Genomic DNA, 15,605 nt, shown 5'->3' with positions numbered 1-15,605 from the left:
CGCAGAATTATAGGTGAGTCCGCGGCGCACTGTCCGGCCAGCGGTCCGTGCACCGTCGGCTTTCACTCGGACGTTCCGACCGGCCGCTGGGAAAACTCCCGACGCTGCTCTTCGCGGTTGTTCTTATTTTTCTTCCGGCCAGGCCGATATTTCCCAGCCCGTCGCGAAGATGGAATCTCGCCGACGCCGCGAGTACGCCAGCGAGATGTAATATCGAGCGGGAAAGTGAGAATGCGAGGCACGTCGGGCGATCCCCCGGTCTTCCCACACAGAAAATTTCTCGGGATTTCTAATCGGCGTCCAGTACGATTTCCCAAAATAATAATAATAATCTCCACTTGTGGGGAAAACCTTTTTAGAATGCATAAAAGAGGAACTAGTCGCTGACCGATTGTGGAGTATTCGAATGAAATTAAAATTGAGATTACGTGAAATCGGGAATAAATAAATAATACATAAGATGTCATAAATAATTAATACTTAGAACGAAATTAAGACGTGGATATTTGTAGCACGGCGCGCGTACAAGATTGTTTAAACGATGCTGCAGTGGCATGAAAGAAATCAACGAGGATAAATTTGCCGTCGGGCACAATCTGCTTAGGCTCGAATGAAAGCCACATGATGCTCGGTATAGCGGTACAGCATGGAAAAGGAGGCACCGTCTTAAGGATCTGGGTGGAGCCTTCCTCATTTTAATTGTACCAGTATATTTTCGGCAACCGATAAGATGATAACGGAATAACGGATTTCTACTCGACTCGCTCGCGCGAAGGTCGCGCGATTAATCTTCCAGCGGCGTCCAATTAACGCGCTATTTTAATTTGAGCGCGCGCTCGATGTGGCACAGGCGCGATTTCCCTCGGCTTTTCCGCCGCTTAAGGATTAAGACGAGTCCGCGAGTCGAACGGCTGCGGGTAATTTTACAGCTCGCGTCTCCGTTTCGCGCGACTGTCGGGGTCGATAACGTAACGAGCGTCTCGCGTTCTCGGCTCCTCGACGGTGGCATTCGTTAGTCGCGGGATATTAGTTGCGATGAGTTCACGGCTGCCGGGACTTTCGCAAGTGGCCGCGCGCTGTCGCGTCCCCCGTGGAGGAGTTACTCGCGACTACATTCCGCGAGGTCACGCCGCAATTAGGCACACCGACGATCGGTTATGGCAATTGATCCTGATGACCGTGGACAATCCGAACGCGCGCGCTCGCTCGTGCCCGTAAAAATCCAGGAGTCCGGTGACTCACGGCTTTTTACTTGCCTCCGCTCTCCGCGGAATCGTCGTCTTTCGCGCGCGTGATGCCGACTTATTTGGACCCTGGCACTGAAATATAAATATACCGAAAGATATACCGGCAGATAACAACGCCTACGGGAAACGTGTCTGAGACGGATGAATGTTTAAGGTAGCTTAATCTGTTATTTATACGTAAACTTATCCCTTTCTAAAGAGAACGTCGCGTATACGTGCGACAAAGAGGGGATGCCTTAAATCGGCCTCTCCGTTCGTTACATTTTTCTAGGTTCAATGCCTCTTCCAATATGGATACACCTCAGTGAACCCTGAAGCGATTCAGTCGATCCGTCGATCGATTACGACTGCTGACAGTTGTCGCTTCGTTGGCCGTAAATCGGCTCGCGGTTTTACCACTTTGAAGCCTAATTCCTCAAAGCGGTACGGCCGCTATAGCGTATACCTTTGCTTTCCAGGTGTGTATGTATATGTAAAGAATGACGTTTTTTCAAGTTTATCTTGTTTGCAAGACATTTCATACATTCGAGCTATAGTGGACGGTTTTGCAAATTGGTAAAAATATCTCGAATTTTGTGAGTTATATGTTATAAAGATCTAAAAGGTGAATATTTCACTGTAGCGGGATAACGCGGGTTCAAAGGGTTAATCCCTAACGCAGATCCTTAGTCTCTCCGAGCGGAATGGTGCACGGCTGGTAGTTCTCAAACCGCTCAGAGTCGCATGCATTTTTCATGAGGCTCTTATTACAGTCTTACAGTCCGTTCCACGTGTAACAGATAGTTGACGCTGGAAAGCAGCGTGGGAGGTAAGAATTCGCGGCTGTAATTGCTAATTAAGTCGCCGTCAATTAAATTTACGTTTACGCGCTGTGATTATAACCGTTCCTTCCGTCCGGCGCGATTCTCTAATTACCCTCTCGAGCCGGTATCCCGACGGTGCCGAAGGGTCGCGTAAAAAAGTCGCGAAAGTCGACGGCCGTTGCGCAAACGTCGTGAGCCGCTATTATGAATATTCAGATTGAATGTCAACCTGATGCTATACATCACGACTTCCTTGACAGTCATGGCGCGGTTGGCATTTCAAGATTCTTACCCTCATTATCGCGCCGGCCAGCCGCTCGTTAACGTGGAAACAAAGGAGAGAAGGAGATCCCGTTTTTCGACGCCGGTGATACAGAAATGAGAACCGTGAGCGGGTACTCCGAGCCGAAATTTTCATTCCGCTATTAACCTCGCAAATTCCAGCGAATTTGAACATTTCCCGACTTCTCGGAGCACCGAATGCGCTCTCGATCGACGATTGATGGTGGGAGGTCATTCGGCCCTTTTGCCGATCTCGAAAGCCACGTGCGTCGCGTACTATGCCGTGACCGAGCCATTACTTCCTCGTGTCGACGAGCGACATACCGCGACGTCGAGCGTGTCGACGCGTTATTTACATTCCCTGTCGGACGATTCAAATATTTCACCGGCTCTTGAAACATTCAGTCTGGTTCTCGTCGGCTTCGCGTTAATTAACACGTTTCTCCGACCGAATCGTATCAACGGGAGTGTCAGTGCCAGTGCTAGTGTCAATGCCATGACGGGAGTCAGGAAACCGGATCGGGAAGCCAGGACGCGGACAACGATACATCATATATTTCAAGGTGTGGTCAACTCGTTTATCACATACAGAGTTGTCTGATTTGACTTAGCGTTTAAGACATTTAACAGGTTTCTTTCCGGAAATAAAGTGACGTTCAGAGCGTAATAATATAAAAGAGACTTGATTTGTACGTGTACACGGATATAGAAGAATCCAAAAATTATTACACGGCCATATGACGACGGTCTCTCGTGAGAATTGGTGCGTCACACATGCGTAACGCGTGTATATGAACGCGCTAATATCACAGCGCGAAACACGAATGCATAATTTACGTTTCCGGGCTTATTGCACCTTTGAGTGTAAAACCTGTGTACACACCGAGAAGGAGAAAGTATTAAAATCGACGAGATTTTATCTGAATGAACAACATTCGTTCGACCGGTCGGTTAAACGAATTATATAATCGCTGTGACGAATTATCAATCGATTCAACGATTGCGAATTCAGTTCGGTTCATTAATTAATTGATCTCATCGTTCACCGATTCATTCATTTCGATACGACATTTGTACGAGGGTGATCGCCGGTTTCGTCGATCTTCTTGCCGAACCGCTTTTTCCTCAGCGCGCGGATACCAATTTCAGCTTCGTATATTTCGCTTATCTCACGATCAACCGCTGTATCTTAAATCCCGCGATTAGCGTTCCCAATCTTCCGCTCGAATAAATGCCTCCAATTAACGTCGCACTATACGGCGATTTCGCGGCGATCTGCGTGCGTACACACGACGGTTCGCTCGCGAGAACGTTCCTCCGGCAAAAGAGACAAAGAGACGAGGATACCGGCGAACGTAGGAATGCGCGCGCGGTTAATGCACGTTGTACGCGCGCGTAAAGGTGCGTATTTCGTGGATAGAGTCAACCGGAAGAGACTGAGGGCACCCGAGTGGAACGCGGCCCGACGGCGCGAGGAGAGAGAGGAGTAATGACACCGTGGTTTAAGTAATCGTCAAATAAAGCCTTTCCTAAGCAGGGCCGCTGTTAATAAGGTTGCTAACATACACCTGCATCATTTCGCGGGGACGATAAATGGAGTGCAAAGGGGGAAAATGTTGCCGGAGACACGCGAATGTGACGACAGGAGCGCGTTGCGTTGCCGTGAGTCACCGTGAAGTCGAGAAAAAAGTCTTTTATCAAATTGAACTCTACGCTTTACCGAAATAATTCTCAGATATGATTAAATATCTCACCTCGTGTTGCGTCCGGTATCTCGAAATTGGAGAATCGAGGACGGGAGCGATTAGGAAATTGGGAATTAGAAATTAAACGGTGAAAAATTTGGCGCTAAATTTCACACACTTCACATGTTCCAAACAGTCCACACAAATTTCTGACTAGTTGATTTAACACACAGGTGAGTATGTTGAAAAGTAACACAAATATATCAAAAATTAAAGCACGCTTCTCGTTAATTGAAAATAACGGACTTAGCAGGTTCAGACTCGATAGTCCGACCGAGTGTTGATGGCAAACCGCTTTTCGAGCTGGGCGAAGAGAGGATTAGCGAAATGCTCGTTACGATCTCGACGGACTAGATCGCGCGGATCATTGAACCGTGCTTTATGACCGCGTAGTATACAATCGGACGAAAGTGACGTAACGTTAAATCACTTCGTACACGTAATTTGTCTCTGATGAGTTCTCGGAATGGACGTGCACGTGTATTTCCATTACATTTCGCGGAACCGAAATTTTTTTCCACGGCTTTCAACGTAGGAAAAGATCCATACGTGTGTGTGTGTCTGTGTGTGTGTGTGTGTATATTTGCCCAACATGGCTGAACATACACACACACACACACACACACATATAACCATTGGAAGAATTTAATTTACATACGACAATCGGGTAAATATTTCCAATCTTTGAAAGAAAGAAAGAAAAAGAGAGAGAGAGAGAGAGAGAGGAACGCGGACATTCTTGATTTGTATGCATCCTGAAATATCCTGTCGCGAAATTGAGCTCTCGCCAATTGCTTTCGCGTCGATAGAAGCGACGTAACATTGTTGCGAGGGAGGAGACACGCAACTTTTCTCCGGAAAAAAATGCTCGCAAGAAAACGCTCGTTGAACGCTACCACGAGCGGATCTCAATCTTCCGACTTCCATCTAGATGAACAAACCAGCCAACAACAAAGAACGCTCTCGAGAGGATGTACTCGTTCGTGAATAAATTTTACACGCTGATAAATCCGTTTGATTTTCTCACCAGGCCGCCGCCGCTTTATCGCGTACACATCGTAACACACGCGGTTGTGTACACATTAAACAGAGTAATATCGGAGGGGAAGGATAACAGCCTTGATTCACACCGGGAGTCTTTCCTCCGCTTCCTCCTTATCTCGAGACCGCGACGTCGTGCGGAAAAAAATTCCTTCGCGGGGAAACGCAAAATCCTGGAGTTTACCCTTCAAGAAAATTACATCATCATTCATCTGCTAATTATGAGTGCATGTATATTCTCGGATCTCAAAAGATCCGCCTTCCGAGAAGGATAGGTATCGATTATCCGGCTAATAATATCGCGCCCTAATTCGTCCGTGTGTAACACGGTGATCGCTCAACGGAAATGATGGAAAGTCGAGTGTTAGGAGTATCCATAGTTAATTAAGTATTAGCGAGACTTTTATCCCCATCAGTTTCTACTTGAGTTGTGTATAAACAATATCTTCCTCTTATAAATTCGGTGTTTACGAAGAAATTCCGTTTCTCTCTCCCTCCGCCAAAACACGCTCAGCTATTTCACGTCACGTTAATTCAACCAATCTTTTTCTCTGTGTGTTCATTTCGGAAAATTTCATTACTTATGAATACTTCATAAATAATCAAGCAGGTATCATTGTCTGCGATTTGGCCGGAAATTTGCAAGGGAATTCGTTTCGACTTACAATTAAAATTATTAATAGTTTCAAAACTAATTATAAGTAATTATAATAATTATAATAAAACTAATTATAATTAAAAATTTAAAATTTACCAAATGAATTTTTGCCCAAGACAGTACTTTTCACGTTACTTAGTATAAATGAAAAATAACCATAATCTGGGTTAGATTAATCGGGGAATTATATATTAATTGGGAATAAAAAAGTATGACTAACATTTAAGGATTTACGTGCCGGAGGATAATCCGGACGTACGATAATGTACATTTTAAAGCACTATATTCTACCACAATATATATTAATACTGACGATATTATTATATCTATAATGGCATTAAAAGTTTCAATGCCATCGATTAATATCTAGTGAAATAAAAAAAATCCGTACTTCATGCTGCTAAAAGCCCGTGAATGTTTCCTTGCGAGATCCCAATGATATTTCCTCTCATCGGCGAAATACGCGAGAAGTCAACGAAGACCGGGGCCGCACGCGGAGGGTCCCGAGGGCTGCGTCGTCGCAACTCTCCCGTGGAAATCCGACGACGAGGACTTTATCCCCCACCGAGCCTCGTCCGGAGTTCACGTCCCGTGAAACCGACCGTCCCTCATCTCGCCGGCGTGCTCGCCGGCCGAGAGAAAATAAATCAGACGTTTAGCGGCTTGTTAAAGGGATATTACGGGGGCGAGGCGCGTTAATGGCGCTAATTCCCGACAGCCGCGGTCGATTTCACGGCCTTCCTCGCGGGCGACAAGAGGAACGCGGGAACGGCCGAATTAAAATTAACCCTTTCCCGAAGAGCGCGCGCGCGACCACGAAGGATCTCGAGCCGCTATTTTTGCGCGGCGCCTTTCGCTCCTGCCCAGGCATTTCCGCGTTCACCTCCGCTTCCCTCCCCGTCAACCAAATCCAGAAGTCACGTCTCCGTTCATGCACCCCCGAAGCCCCGCTTATCGTCCACCCCCGCGAACCTCTCGCCGGCGAGCTACGTCGGATTTCAAGCGTGCGAGCGCGTTCACCGAGCTTTATTATTATTACGGCATGCAATGATATGCGGCTGTGCAGCGGAAGAGCGTGTGCGGCGCGCGGGGGCCGAGAGAGCGCCCGCGCTGGATGCTGCATTCCCGAGAGAGCGAGCGAGCGTCCGCTATAACGCATGGGCCCGGGTTATGTAAATAGCACGATCCGCGAACAAGGCGCTGGGTTAAGCGCCCGCTCGGTCCCCGCAATATCGAGTAACGGTGCCCCAGCGCGACCGCGGATCGAGAGAGAGAGAGAGAGAGAGAGAGGGAAAAGGCAACTCCTCCGCGTCGTGCACCTCCTGCGCGAATCTAACAATAGTAGCGGATTCCACGACGCAACTGAATGGAACGTGCAATTTTCATCGCGATGCCGATGACGCGCGGAATCTGCAGCGCGCGCGCGCGCGCGCGCTAACGACGACGAGATTTCGCGCGGGCCCGCCGGACGAATCGCGGGTCACCGAGGAAACGTCGACTTTATTCTCGGCGAAATAACGCTCCGATGAATATTATAAGTGTTGAATTATATTAAATAGGATTAATCGCGTGTCAGTTATTGATATCGAGTGTGTTCAAGGAGTGTCGAGTGGTATTTCAGGCGGGACTTCTGAAGCGCCCGTGTTTACGTTGCTGAACTGATTTACCCGACTGTGTCCGATCGGTTTCGTATCCTCGCTCGCACCGTATATTTGAGACAGCTCTCCTCGAGTCAAAATCAATATTGCGATACGCCATCCGCGCGTTTCGCCGAGATTCCGCTTCGTCGTTCTCAGAACGGCGACGACGCGCGAGGTACGATCCGTTCGTCGTCGCTCTATAAATGAAGCAACACCTCGCCCGCCGCCCGACAGATTAATCTCTCCCTTTCTCACGAACTTCGCGGCCCGCTCACAAATCCACTTCGCGCCGTAAATATCGTCTCGTATCTCGGCGCGCCGTTAAACAGATATCGAGAAGATTCCCTGGAAACCGCGTAGGTTTGCTCCTTCCACGAGCAGGGGCGGCCGTAAAAATAGCGACGCCATTTAAGCTCGAGCGAAAGGGAGGCTAATCGCTCCTCACGCCGCGGAAAAATTCTACACACTGTGCATTTACTTTATCTAATGGATCCCGCCCGGCTTCGCGCACCCACGTGCAGGAACGCTGAAATATTTTAGAACCGATTTCACACGGGCTCTTCGGCCAGCCGTGACGCAGCTTCCGGAAAGAAATTCCAGTTCGTGCGTCTTTCTAAAAATATTACAAGTATACTATTTCACGAGGAAGAAACACTCTTTTACAGTCGGATCAACTCCGACCCAGTTCTCGCGGCCCTCGCACGTCAGCCCCTTATATATTATGTTAGCTCGACGACGGTTTTCATCGCGCGCGCGGAGCGGTTTAAATATCCTCGGGGAAAGACGAGAAGTAAAACGGAAAGAGTGGAAAAACAAGCCACGTGCGTTAATAACGATGTATTATTACACAACGTTGCAGAACGCGGACGGCATAACGCGGACGTTAACGCGGAAGGGTGACGGCGACTATAAAAAGACGTTCCCTTTTGTAATCGCGGCAACTGAAGCGTCGTGTAGCGACGGCTATCGAGGAAGAAGGAAACGATTGATCAAAGGCATCGCGAGCGTCGCGGGAAAGTTAACGGTCGCCCGGCTGGAAGTCGTCGGCGAAGCGAGAGAACGCGTGTGCGAGATCTCTGTCTTTGATTATTAGCGACTAACCGCGTGCCCCGAGTAACAGTGTTGAAGAGTAGGTTTCGCGGCGAGAGACGAGAAGTCGCGCCATTTGTTCTCGGGAGCGCCGGCGTCCTTTGAAAGGAGGGTCTTTCACGATCCGCCACTTCTGTGCCCCTTCTTGAGCATCTAGCATCCCTTGCCAGCCGCTCGACCAACCCCTCCTTTAACTACCCTCTCGTTCCTTCTCCCCGTTTGCACTCGACCCTCCCCCTGAGAAACTGGGAAGGGATCGGACATTCTTCGAAACTACTTGAAATCGTCATCCGAGATCTTCTGTGAAAATCGCCTTCGTATATCCAAGAACGCGTATAAAGAAGACGGATTTCGTTAAGGAATTAATCGATCTAAACGACCCGCCGAGCGAGGATTCTCGCCTCTTCCGCGCAAACAATGCGCGTTTTCCGAGGTTTCCCGGCCGAGTGGCAACGGACGAGCGGCTTCTATATGCATCGGGCGCATCCGAGCGCGCGATTTTTCCGAGAGAAGAAACGTAACGCGAGAAGGCGAAAGTTCTCGCTCGGACGAAAGGGTTGCGTTCGCGTTATCCAAACCGGTCGGCGCGACGCGATTTCGCAATCGACGGGAAGGGCCCTTCCGGCCCTCGCGAAGTACCTTCCTCGGCCGATCGTATCTTATCCGACTCGACTCGTAAAACGTGTGAAACCGTTGGCGGGGGCCGGCGGGCCGGGAGGGGGGAATGGGAATCACGGTGCGTGTCGCGGCGTGATGTATGCGTTACGCAGGTGTGCAAATGCTGCCGGCAATGAGGTATCTTTCGCGCGCGTACTTCTCGAGGGTGAGCGAATAATGGTGTCGTTCTTACGTGAGTGACTGCTTAATCGCGCCTACCGTAATAAAACTTTTCCACCAGGGACGCGCCGGGTAGGAATTCAATCGTCCGTTTCGCATGCGAACGAGCGAAGGCGTGCCGCCGGATTCGACAAAGCGAACCGGTATCTTAATTCAGCGCGGTGAACCGCCGCGATTTTTGCGGGATCCACTCCGCATCTCGCTCTCTTCGAGATACATCCGTGTCTTGCGTGTGTGAAAGTCCGCCTCGCGGACAATCTACACGCTGGCACACAAAAAATGTGGGTACAGTTTAGTTAAGGTCATTTAATTTAATATATATTGTGGTCTACGTCTCTTTTACTTCAGAAGATAAAGGGCTGTGACAATTTACAGCGAGACATTATATGGGGGCAAAGTACCCTTTGGCATACATAAAGAGAAACATTAGGTTTACAGAGAATAACGTCAGAAAAATAATAATTATAATAATAATTCTAATGATTACAATTCAAGCTGTTTTCAGATGCTAATATGAGAAGAGAGCATGTATCACGTGCCTAAAGGCCATGCATTATGAAAGCATTCGCTGAATTATGAAATAGGTCGGTGCACTCGCAACTGTATCAGCGTAATGTATCTTTGCGTCAAAGCGTGATTTGTTCAGCGGACACGATATTTCTCTGAACGATGGTGTCCGCCAATTACGTCGATCCAATCGCTTTTTTCTCGGTGTGCAATTCACGACTGCACTTCGAAACAGAATTCCGTCCCCGAAGTCTGCATTAATAATTGTCGCTTGAAACTTGTCTCACGTGAGATACTCGGATCGGAATTTCGAGTTAGCGCTGAGTTTTGTCATTGAATCGTATGATAAGACGTGACATTATATTTGTAATCGTGATTCAACCGAACCGTTCACACCGAGCTCTTATCTCGAATCTGAGTATCTCGCTCGAGATAGAAAATCTTCGAAAGAAAAGAAAGATAGAGAGAGAGAGAAAAGTCTGGTATACATAATTCGCTTTTATATTCAAGTCCGACCCGAGTTTGATCTTTAAACGCTCCGTAGTAAATGAAACGGTGTCCGAAGATGAGCTTAAGACGACCTCAAATACAGAATCTAACAACGAATGCCGTTCAAAGAGTCGGAATTACTATCGTTGTAATCGCCGAGTACTTTCTAGATTACACGGCGGGCAAAGTCGAAGATGGGATTCTACGGCGAACGATTCCGCGGCGGAGCGTCCGAGGCGCCACGAGAAAACGATTGTTCTGACGCGAACAAAGGGGAATTTGTTGAAAGACGCGCGGACAGCATCGGTTGTTAACGCAACCTTTTCGTTTTTCACACGCGAATCGAGTATAAATCGTTGCGGCGAAGAAGCGAGGGAGAAAGGGACGGGGAAGGGGGATGATAATTTTCTCTCGTACCGGCATAACGTACACCGCTCTCTTCGCAGTGTGGGATCGAAAAAAACAGGATGATGACGTCAGCCGCGAACCCGCTCCGGTCACTGGCGGTCGGTCGGACGCGGTGTGCACGAACACACGCGCGTGCATTCGGATAGGTCCCACAAAGGCCCCCGGTCCCTCCGACTGATAATAATTACGGGAGGGGCTGAAGCGGACTTCCGCTCCACACACTCGATCTGGCCGCTACGGCCACTCGGCCCCGACGCGCGAACGCGAACGAAAACCACCTACGGGTATTTCAGGAACGCAACTCGACTCCGCTTTGCTCACGGCGACTCGCGAATTTTTGCGCCGGGGAAGTCGCGGGACCGCGGATGCCGATACCCCCCTGGTAGAAATGTATGCGGTTTTCTTCGACAACCGTCCGGTTATTGTTTAGTATTATTGCATTCTCATTAGTTGTAACGATATCGCTTGGGAAATGAACGAGAACTTGATAGAGTTTTATTCAAGGATTTTTCTAAGGCACAACTGCTCATTTTCTGAGCAGCAGGCTTGCTTATTAATCGGTTGAATAGTTTTTGATGGTTTTTTTGGGTTCTTTTTCGCGTTCTGTTCTCGTTCAATAAATGAGTTCAGATTTCGTACATATTTTGTAAGTAATTGCAGGTTTGTAAGTATATTTTGCGTAGTAACTCTGGCGCAGGAAAAGCGTTACATCTTGATTGGGATCCCAAATAGTTTTACCCTTCAGTTGCTAGACAGAAACTGTCCAATAATCGTTCGGAAAAAATGCATGAGACTTCTACCAGGCGATATCAGAACTTTTTTCTAACATAATTTCTTATCAATTCTATTATTTTTCTTAGTAGAGTAGAAATAAACCGTCGGTAAAATTTATCTTTACGAGGAACGCGGTAAATTTCGCCGAGGAATATATAACAATTTCCTCGATAGTGGACTTCAGTTGAGAAGATACAAATAACAAATACGAAACGGGAAGATGACAAACCGAGGCAAAATGTCGACACGTTTTTCCTTTCAAAATTATACAATAGTTTTTACCTTAACATTCTCTTAACTCCGTGCGGTGAGACGACTTGAAATCAACGCGAGCATCATTGATATAATTTCCGAGACATTGTGCTAACCGGACGACTTGTACGATAATTGGTGCTTACGTTACATCGGCCAAAGTGTTGGGTGACGCTGGATAGTCAGTGGACACCTCGAGTCCACAGTAGGCCCGGAATAGATGGCCCACTCAGCGCGAATATACGACGGCCGGATGGCACGGCACAGGTCGTCACGATTATTCCGACATTTCTGAGCGAGATCGGGTTGCCCCGATTATCCGCGCACGGATAGCGATGCAGAAAACACAGGCATGATTGGCGAAAAAACGGAGAGAAAAAGGGGGAAAAATATACGTTACTGAATTCCAACGCGATCTCCCGCGGTTTCGAGCGATTAGTTATCCCCCCTCCGGCAGATGGTGGGCGGTTAGCAACAAAATAAGGAAAAGTGAGCCACATGTTCTGTTACTTTCAGCGTAAATAGTGAGCGAGCGAGCGAGAACGAATTCTTCAGCCTCGCCGTTTCCAGCTGTAAAACGCCATAGTCAGAGAGAACACCTGGTCGCTGCCCCTATCCTCGAGATCGGGCGGCGGAACTGTTCCGAGAGCGGTTCGGCATCTCGTAGTCCCCGATTATTTCGCAGCCTTTCTCTCTTTCTCTTTCTTTCGGTCTCCCTCGCTTTCGGAATTGTTCCTCGGTTTCAGCTGCTTCCCAGCGGATCCCGCGGCCCAGCATCCGGATTTTGAATAATCTCGATTTTCAAGTAAACGTTATTCCTTTAAATATTACTCGCTATTAACGTTATTTTTTCTCATTTATTGCGTCACTTTTATTTCATTTATTTATATATTTATTTATTTTCATCTGATTTATTTATTTGTTTACTACTTAGTATTAACGTTATTTTTATATTTAGATGTAATTTTGTGTTTTTTTATTTAAACGTTCCGACTACTAATTGGGTTTATTGGCCCGGCCAAATTAAATCCTTACATTTTACCCTCAACGTCTGTGGGGGAGATACAGGCGCGGAGGTATCGCCGATTTCCTAAACAGACTGACGCGACCCTCTCCGAGACGAGAGGCCCGATTGCAGGGGGTGAGATCGGCGCATTTAATACCGGAGGTATAAATCGCGACGTCGCACACCGGCGACGTCACGTCGAACGAGAGTAACGAACACGTCGGCGCGTGCATCCTTCCGCGCGCCGGGAACGTTTGGCGGAAAGATGCATCGAGGATGAATATGCAATAATAGCCGGCGAGGCATAAATAAACTCACCTTTCGAAGTTTCTCCAATTCATTCGCGTCCGAAGTCGACTGCGCCGCCTGTCAAGAATAGAAAGTATCGAATTATTTGACTACGTATGCGCACGTGTGCATATGTGTGTGTGTATGCGTGTATTTGTGTGCATCGCGTCGAGAACACGTCAATCTCGAACAAGAGCACCCGCGAATTATCCCCCTTATTTTTCCTCTCCCCCTCAAGACGTGAGAACATGCGCGGGCGGGCTTTCGACATTAAACGGGTCCGGCACAATGGCGGCTGTTATCCGGCCGAACTCCGTTTATTGTATTTAAATCGCGTTGCAAAATCCCGGCCGCGAGGGCCGACGCTCCGAGGATTTCATCGCGCTTCGCTTCCAATTTCGTAATTAAGTCGCGAGAAACGAGAACGCGCGCGAACGTTCAAGTGCACCGCTATTATCGCCGTTTCGACGATTCCGCACGATTCGTCGTGTTTCGATCGCCGCGATTACTCAACTTCGCAACTCGATCGTTCGCCCGAGCAAATAGGAACGATAGTTCGCAGCGGTTTCCACCTGCGGATCTCGCCGTCCAGTTGCAGAATTACACGCGATTTTGAGAATCAAGAGGACCTCGCGCTCGAAACCAGGCAATTAAACTCTCTCGCTTCATCCCCCTCCCCTCCGATTAGTCTTTAATCAGATTGGCAGTGAAATATACGCAGTAAAAAATATTTCGTATTTGTGTTAAATTTGTAGAATACTCATGTGTCAATTTAACATATTGCGTTTATGTTGTCTCAATATATTTGGCGTTGAGTCGATATTCAACATGTGTAAGTGTTAAAGTAATATTTGTGAGTATGTTAAAATAACACATTTTATATTTCAGTGTCGATTAACATATTATGGATGTTAATTTTGTGTTAATTTTCGACGTGATATTTACTTTCTAACATATTCACCTTGTGGTAAGTTAACACACATTTTTTTCACCGTTTTTTTTTTCTCATTTTGCCAAGGAACATAGTAAATTTCACTTCTCAAAATATCAATACCGCGTGTGAAAGAGAAGGATAATAAATTAAGGCAAAGATGTGCCGATATGTACCTCGGTGAGAAAGCAATTTTTAATAGTAAAAGGACGTCGAAGGTTGATCCATACAAATCGACGCTCATTTGCGATCACCCAGTGAACACCGGCAGCTACCAGTAACACAACATCAGCGTTACAATTTCCCACTCAACAATGTAACCGTTACGTAAAGCGCGCATTACATTGCGTTCACATTGTTGAGCGATTAACAATAACACTGATGTCATGTTACTATTAGCTGGTGTTCACTAGGCAATTAATTCACCGTCTCCGCGTGCGATCGTTAACAAAATCGCGAGAATCTCCTTCACTTCTCCAGAGGGGTGCCCCGAGAGAGGTATCCGGAGAATCTGGTGCACCCCGTGCGCGTTCCCTCAGCCGAGAGAGATTACTTCCACGCGAGTGGAACCCTCGGTGCCGGCAGGATCTCTAGCATAGCTAGGATTTAGCAAAATATAGCGCAACGTCCTTCTCTCTCTCTCTCTCTCTCTACCTCTGCCCGTCCAGCGGACGATGTTTCGCGCGCGCGCGGTTACCGTTAGCGCGACATTACGCGAGAACGGCGGGAAAGAAAACACTGCAGAACAATAGAAAAGGCGTTCACCTCCTTCGGATCTCGGCGAGAGGCGATCCGTTCGCTGCCGTTCGCCGGCTTGTCGGCGAGGCCCGCGGCGAGCGAGAAGAAACGCCCGTTGTTGTTGCCGAGGTCCTCGCTGGCGGCCGCGACGGCGGCGGCGGCGTCGTGCACCAGCTCGTAATCCAAGGACTTGCAGTCGCGACAGCCGCCGTTGCCGTTGGTGAAGGTGCGCGCGAACGCGCTCTTGAAGAAGCGACCGGGTGACACCTCGCTGCCGAGGGCGAACTCCACCTTCGGGCTCTCGGTCGTCATCGCGTCGCGTCTCGCGTCGCGTCAGGCGCTCAGGAACATACACGACCGTGACACAGAGAAGAACGGCTGGGGGAGGGTGGCACTGGGACGAGGGGGCGAAGACAGCTGTGCGAATCGCTCTTACGGAGAACGTGAGAGAGAGGGGAAATCCGGACGGGAAGAAGAAACGATGTCGTCGTTACGAGTGTAAAATCGCGTCGCGAGACATCGGCCGGTACACGCGTGGAAAGGGGAAGAAACAGAACACGACACGATCGATTCTTCTTCTTCTTCCTCTGAGCGAGCACCTGATTCTCTTCTTTCTCTCTTTTTCTCTTTTGCTCTCTCTCTCTCTCTCTTTGTCGAACACGACTGTCTTCAGGTCGCCGTTCGTCGTGCGTTTACGAGCGACGTACGAACGAAATTCCGAAGCGGAGCGCACGGCACGCCGGTGCGTGTCAAACTGAGCGCCAAAGTCCGCGCGCCGCGCCGTTCGTTTCTAGTTTCTCCTTCTCGGCGTTCGTGTGCGCATGCGCGATCCGCCGCTCCGCGGCTGTCAAATAACGCTCGAAGCGGGAA

At 48.4% G+C, this 15,605-nt stretch overlaps 1 protein-coding gene across 1 annotated transcript in view; it reads right to left on the bottom strand.

Annotated features, from left to right (window-relative positions):
* LOC106749347 overlaps positions 1–15,467 on the bottom strand; it is a 40,397-nt gene extending 24,930 nt beyond the window's left edge. Inside the window, exons 1-2 of the mRNA XM_014628718.1 lie at positions 14,763–15,467; positions 13,097–13,144 (exon numbers count right to left, since the gene is read on the bottom strand). Of these exons, the coding sequence (XP_014484204.1) occupies positions 13,097–13,144; positions 14,763–15,047 (333 nt within the window). The 5' untranslated portion in view covers positions 15,048–15,467. The remainder of the gene's footprint in view (positions 1–13,096; positions 13,145–14,762) is intronic.
* Between the last annotated feature and the right edge of the window lie 138 nt (positions 15,468–15,605).

Source organism: Dinoponera quadriceps, unplaced genomic scaffold (assembly GCF_001313825.1).
Source record: "Dinoponera quadriceps isolate SergipeBrazil2010 unplaced genomic scaffold, ASM131382v1 scaffold3579, whole genome shotgun sequence".
Taxonomy (NCBI): domain Eukaryota; kingdom Metazoa; phylum Arthropoda; class Insecta; order Hymenoptera; family Formicidae; genus Dinoponera; species Dinoponera quadriceps.
The sequence above is the reverse complement of the archived record's forward strand: the minus strand, read 5'-3'. Positions and strand labels throughout refer to the sequence as shown.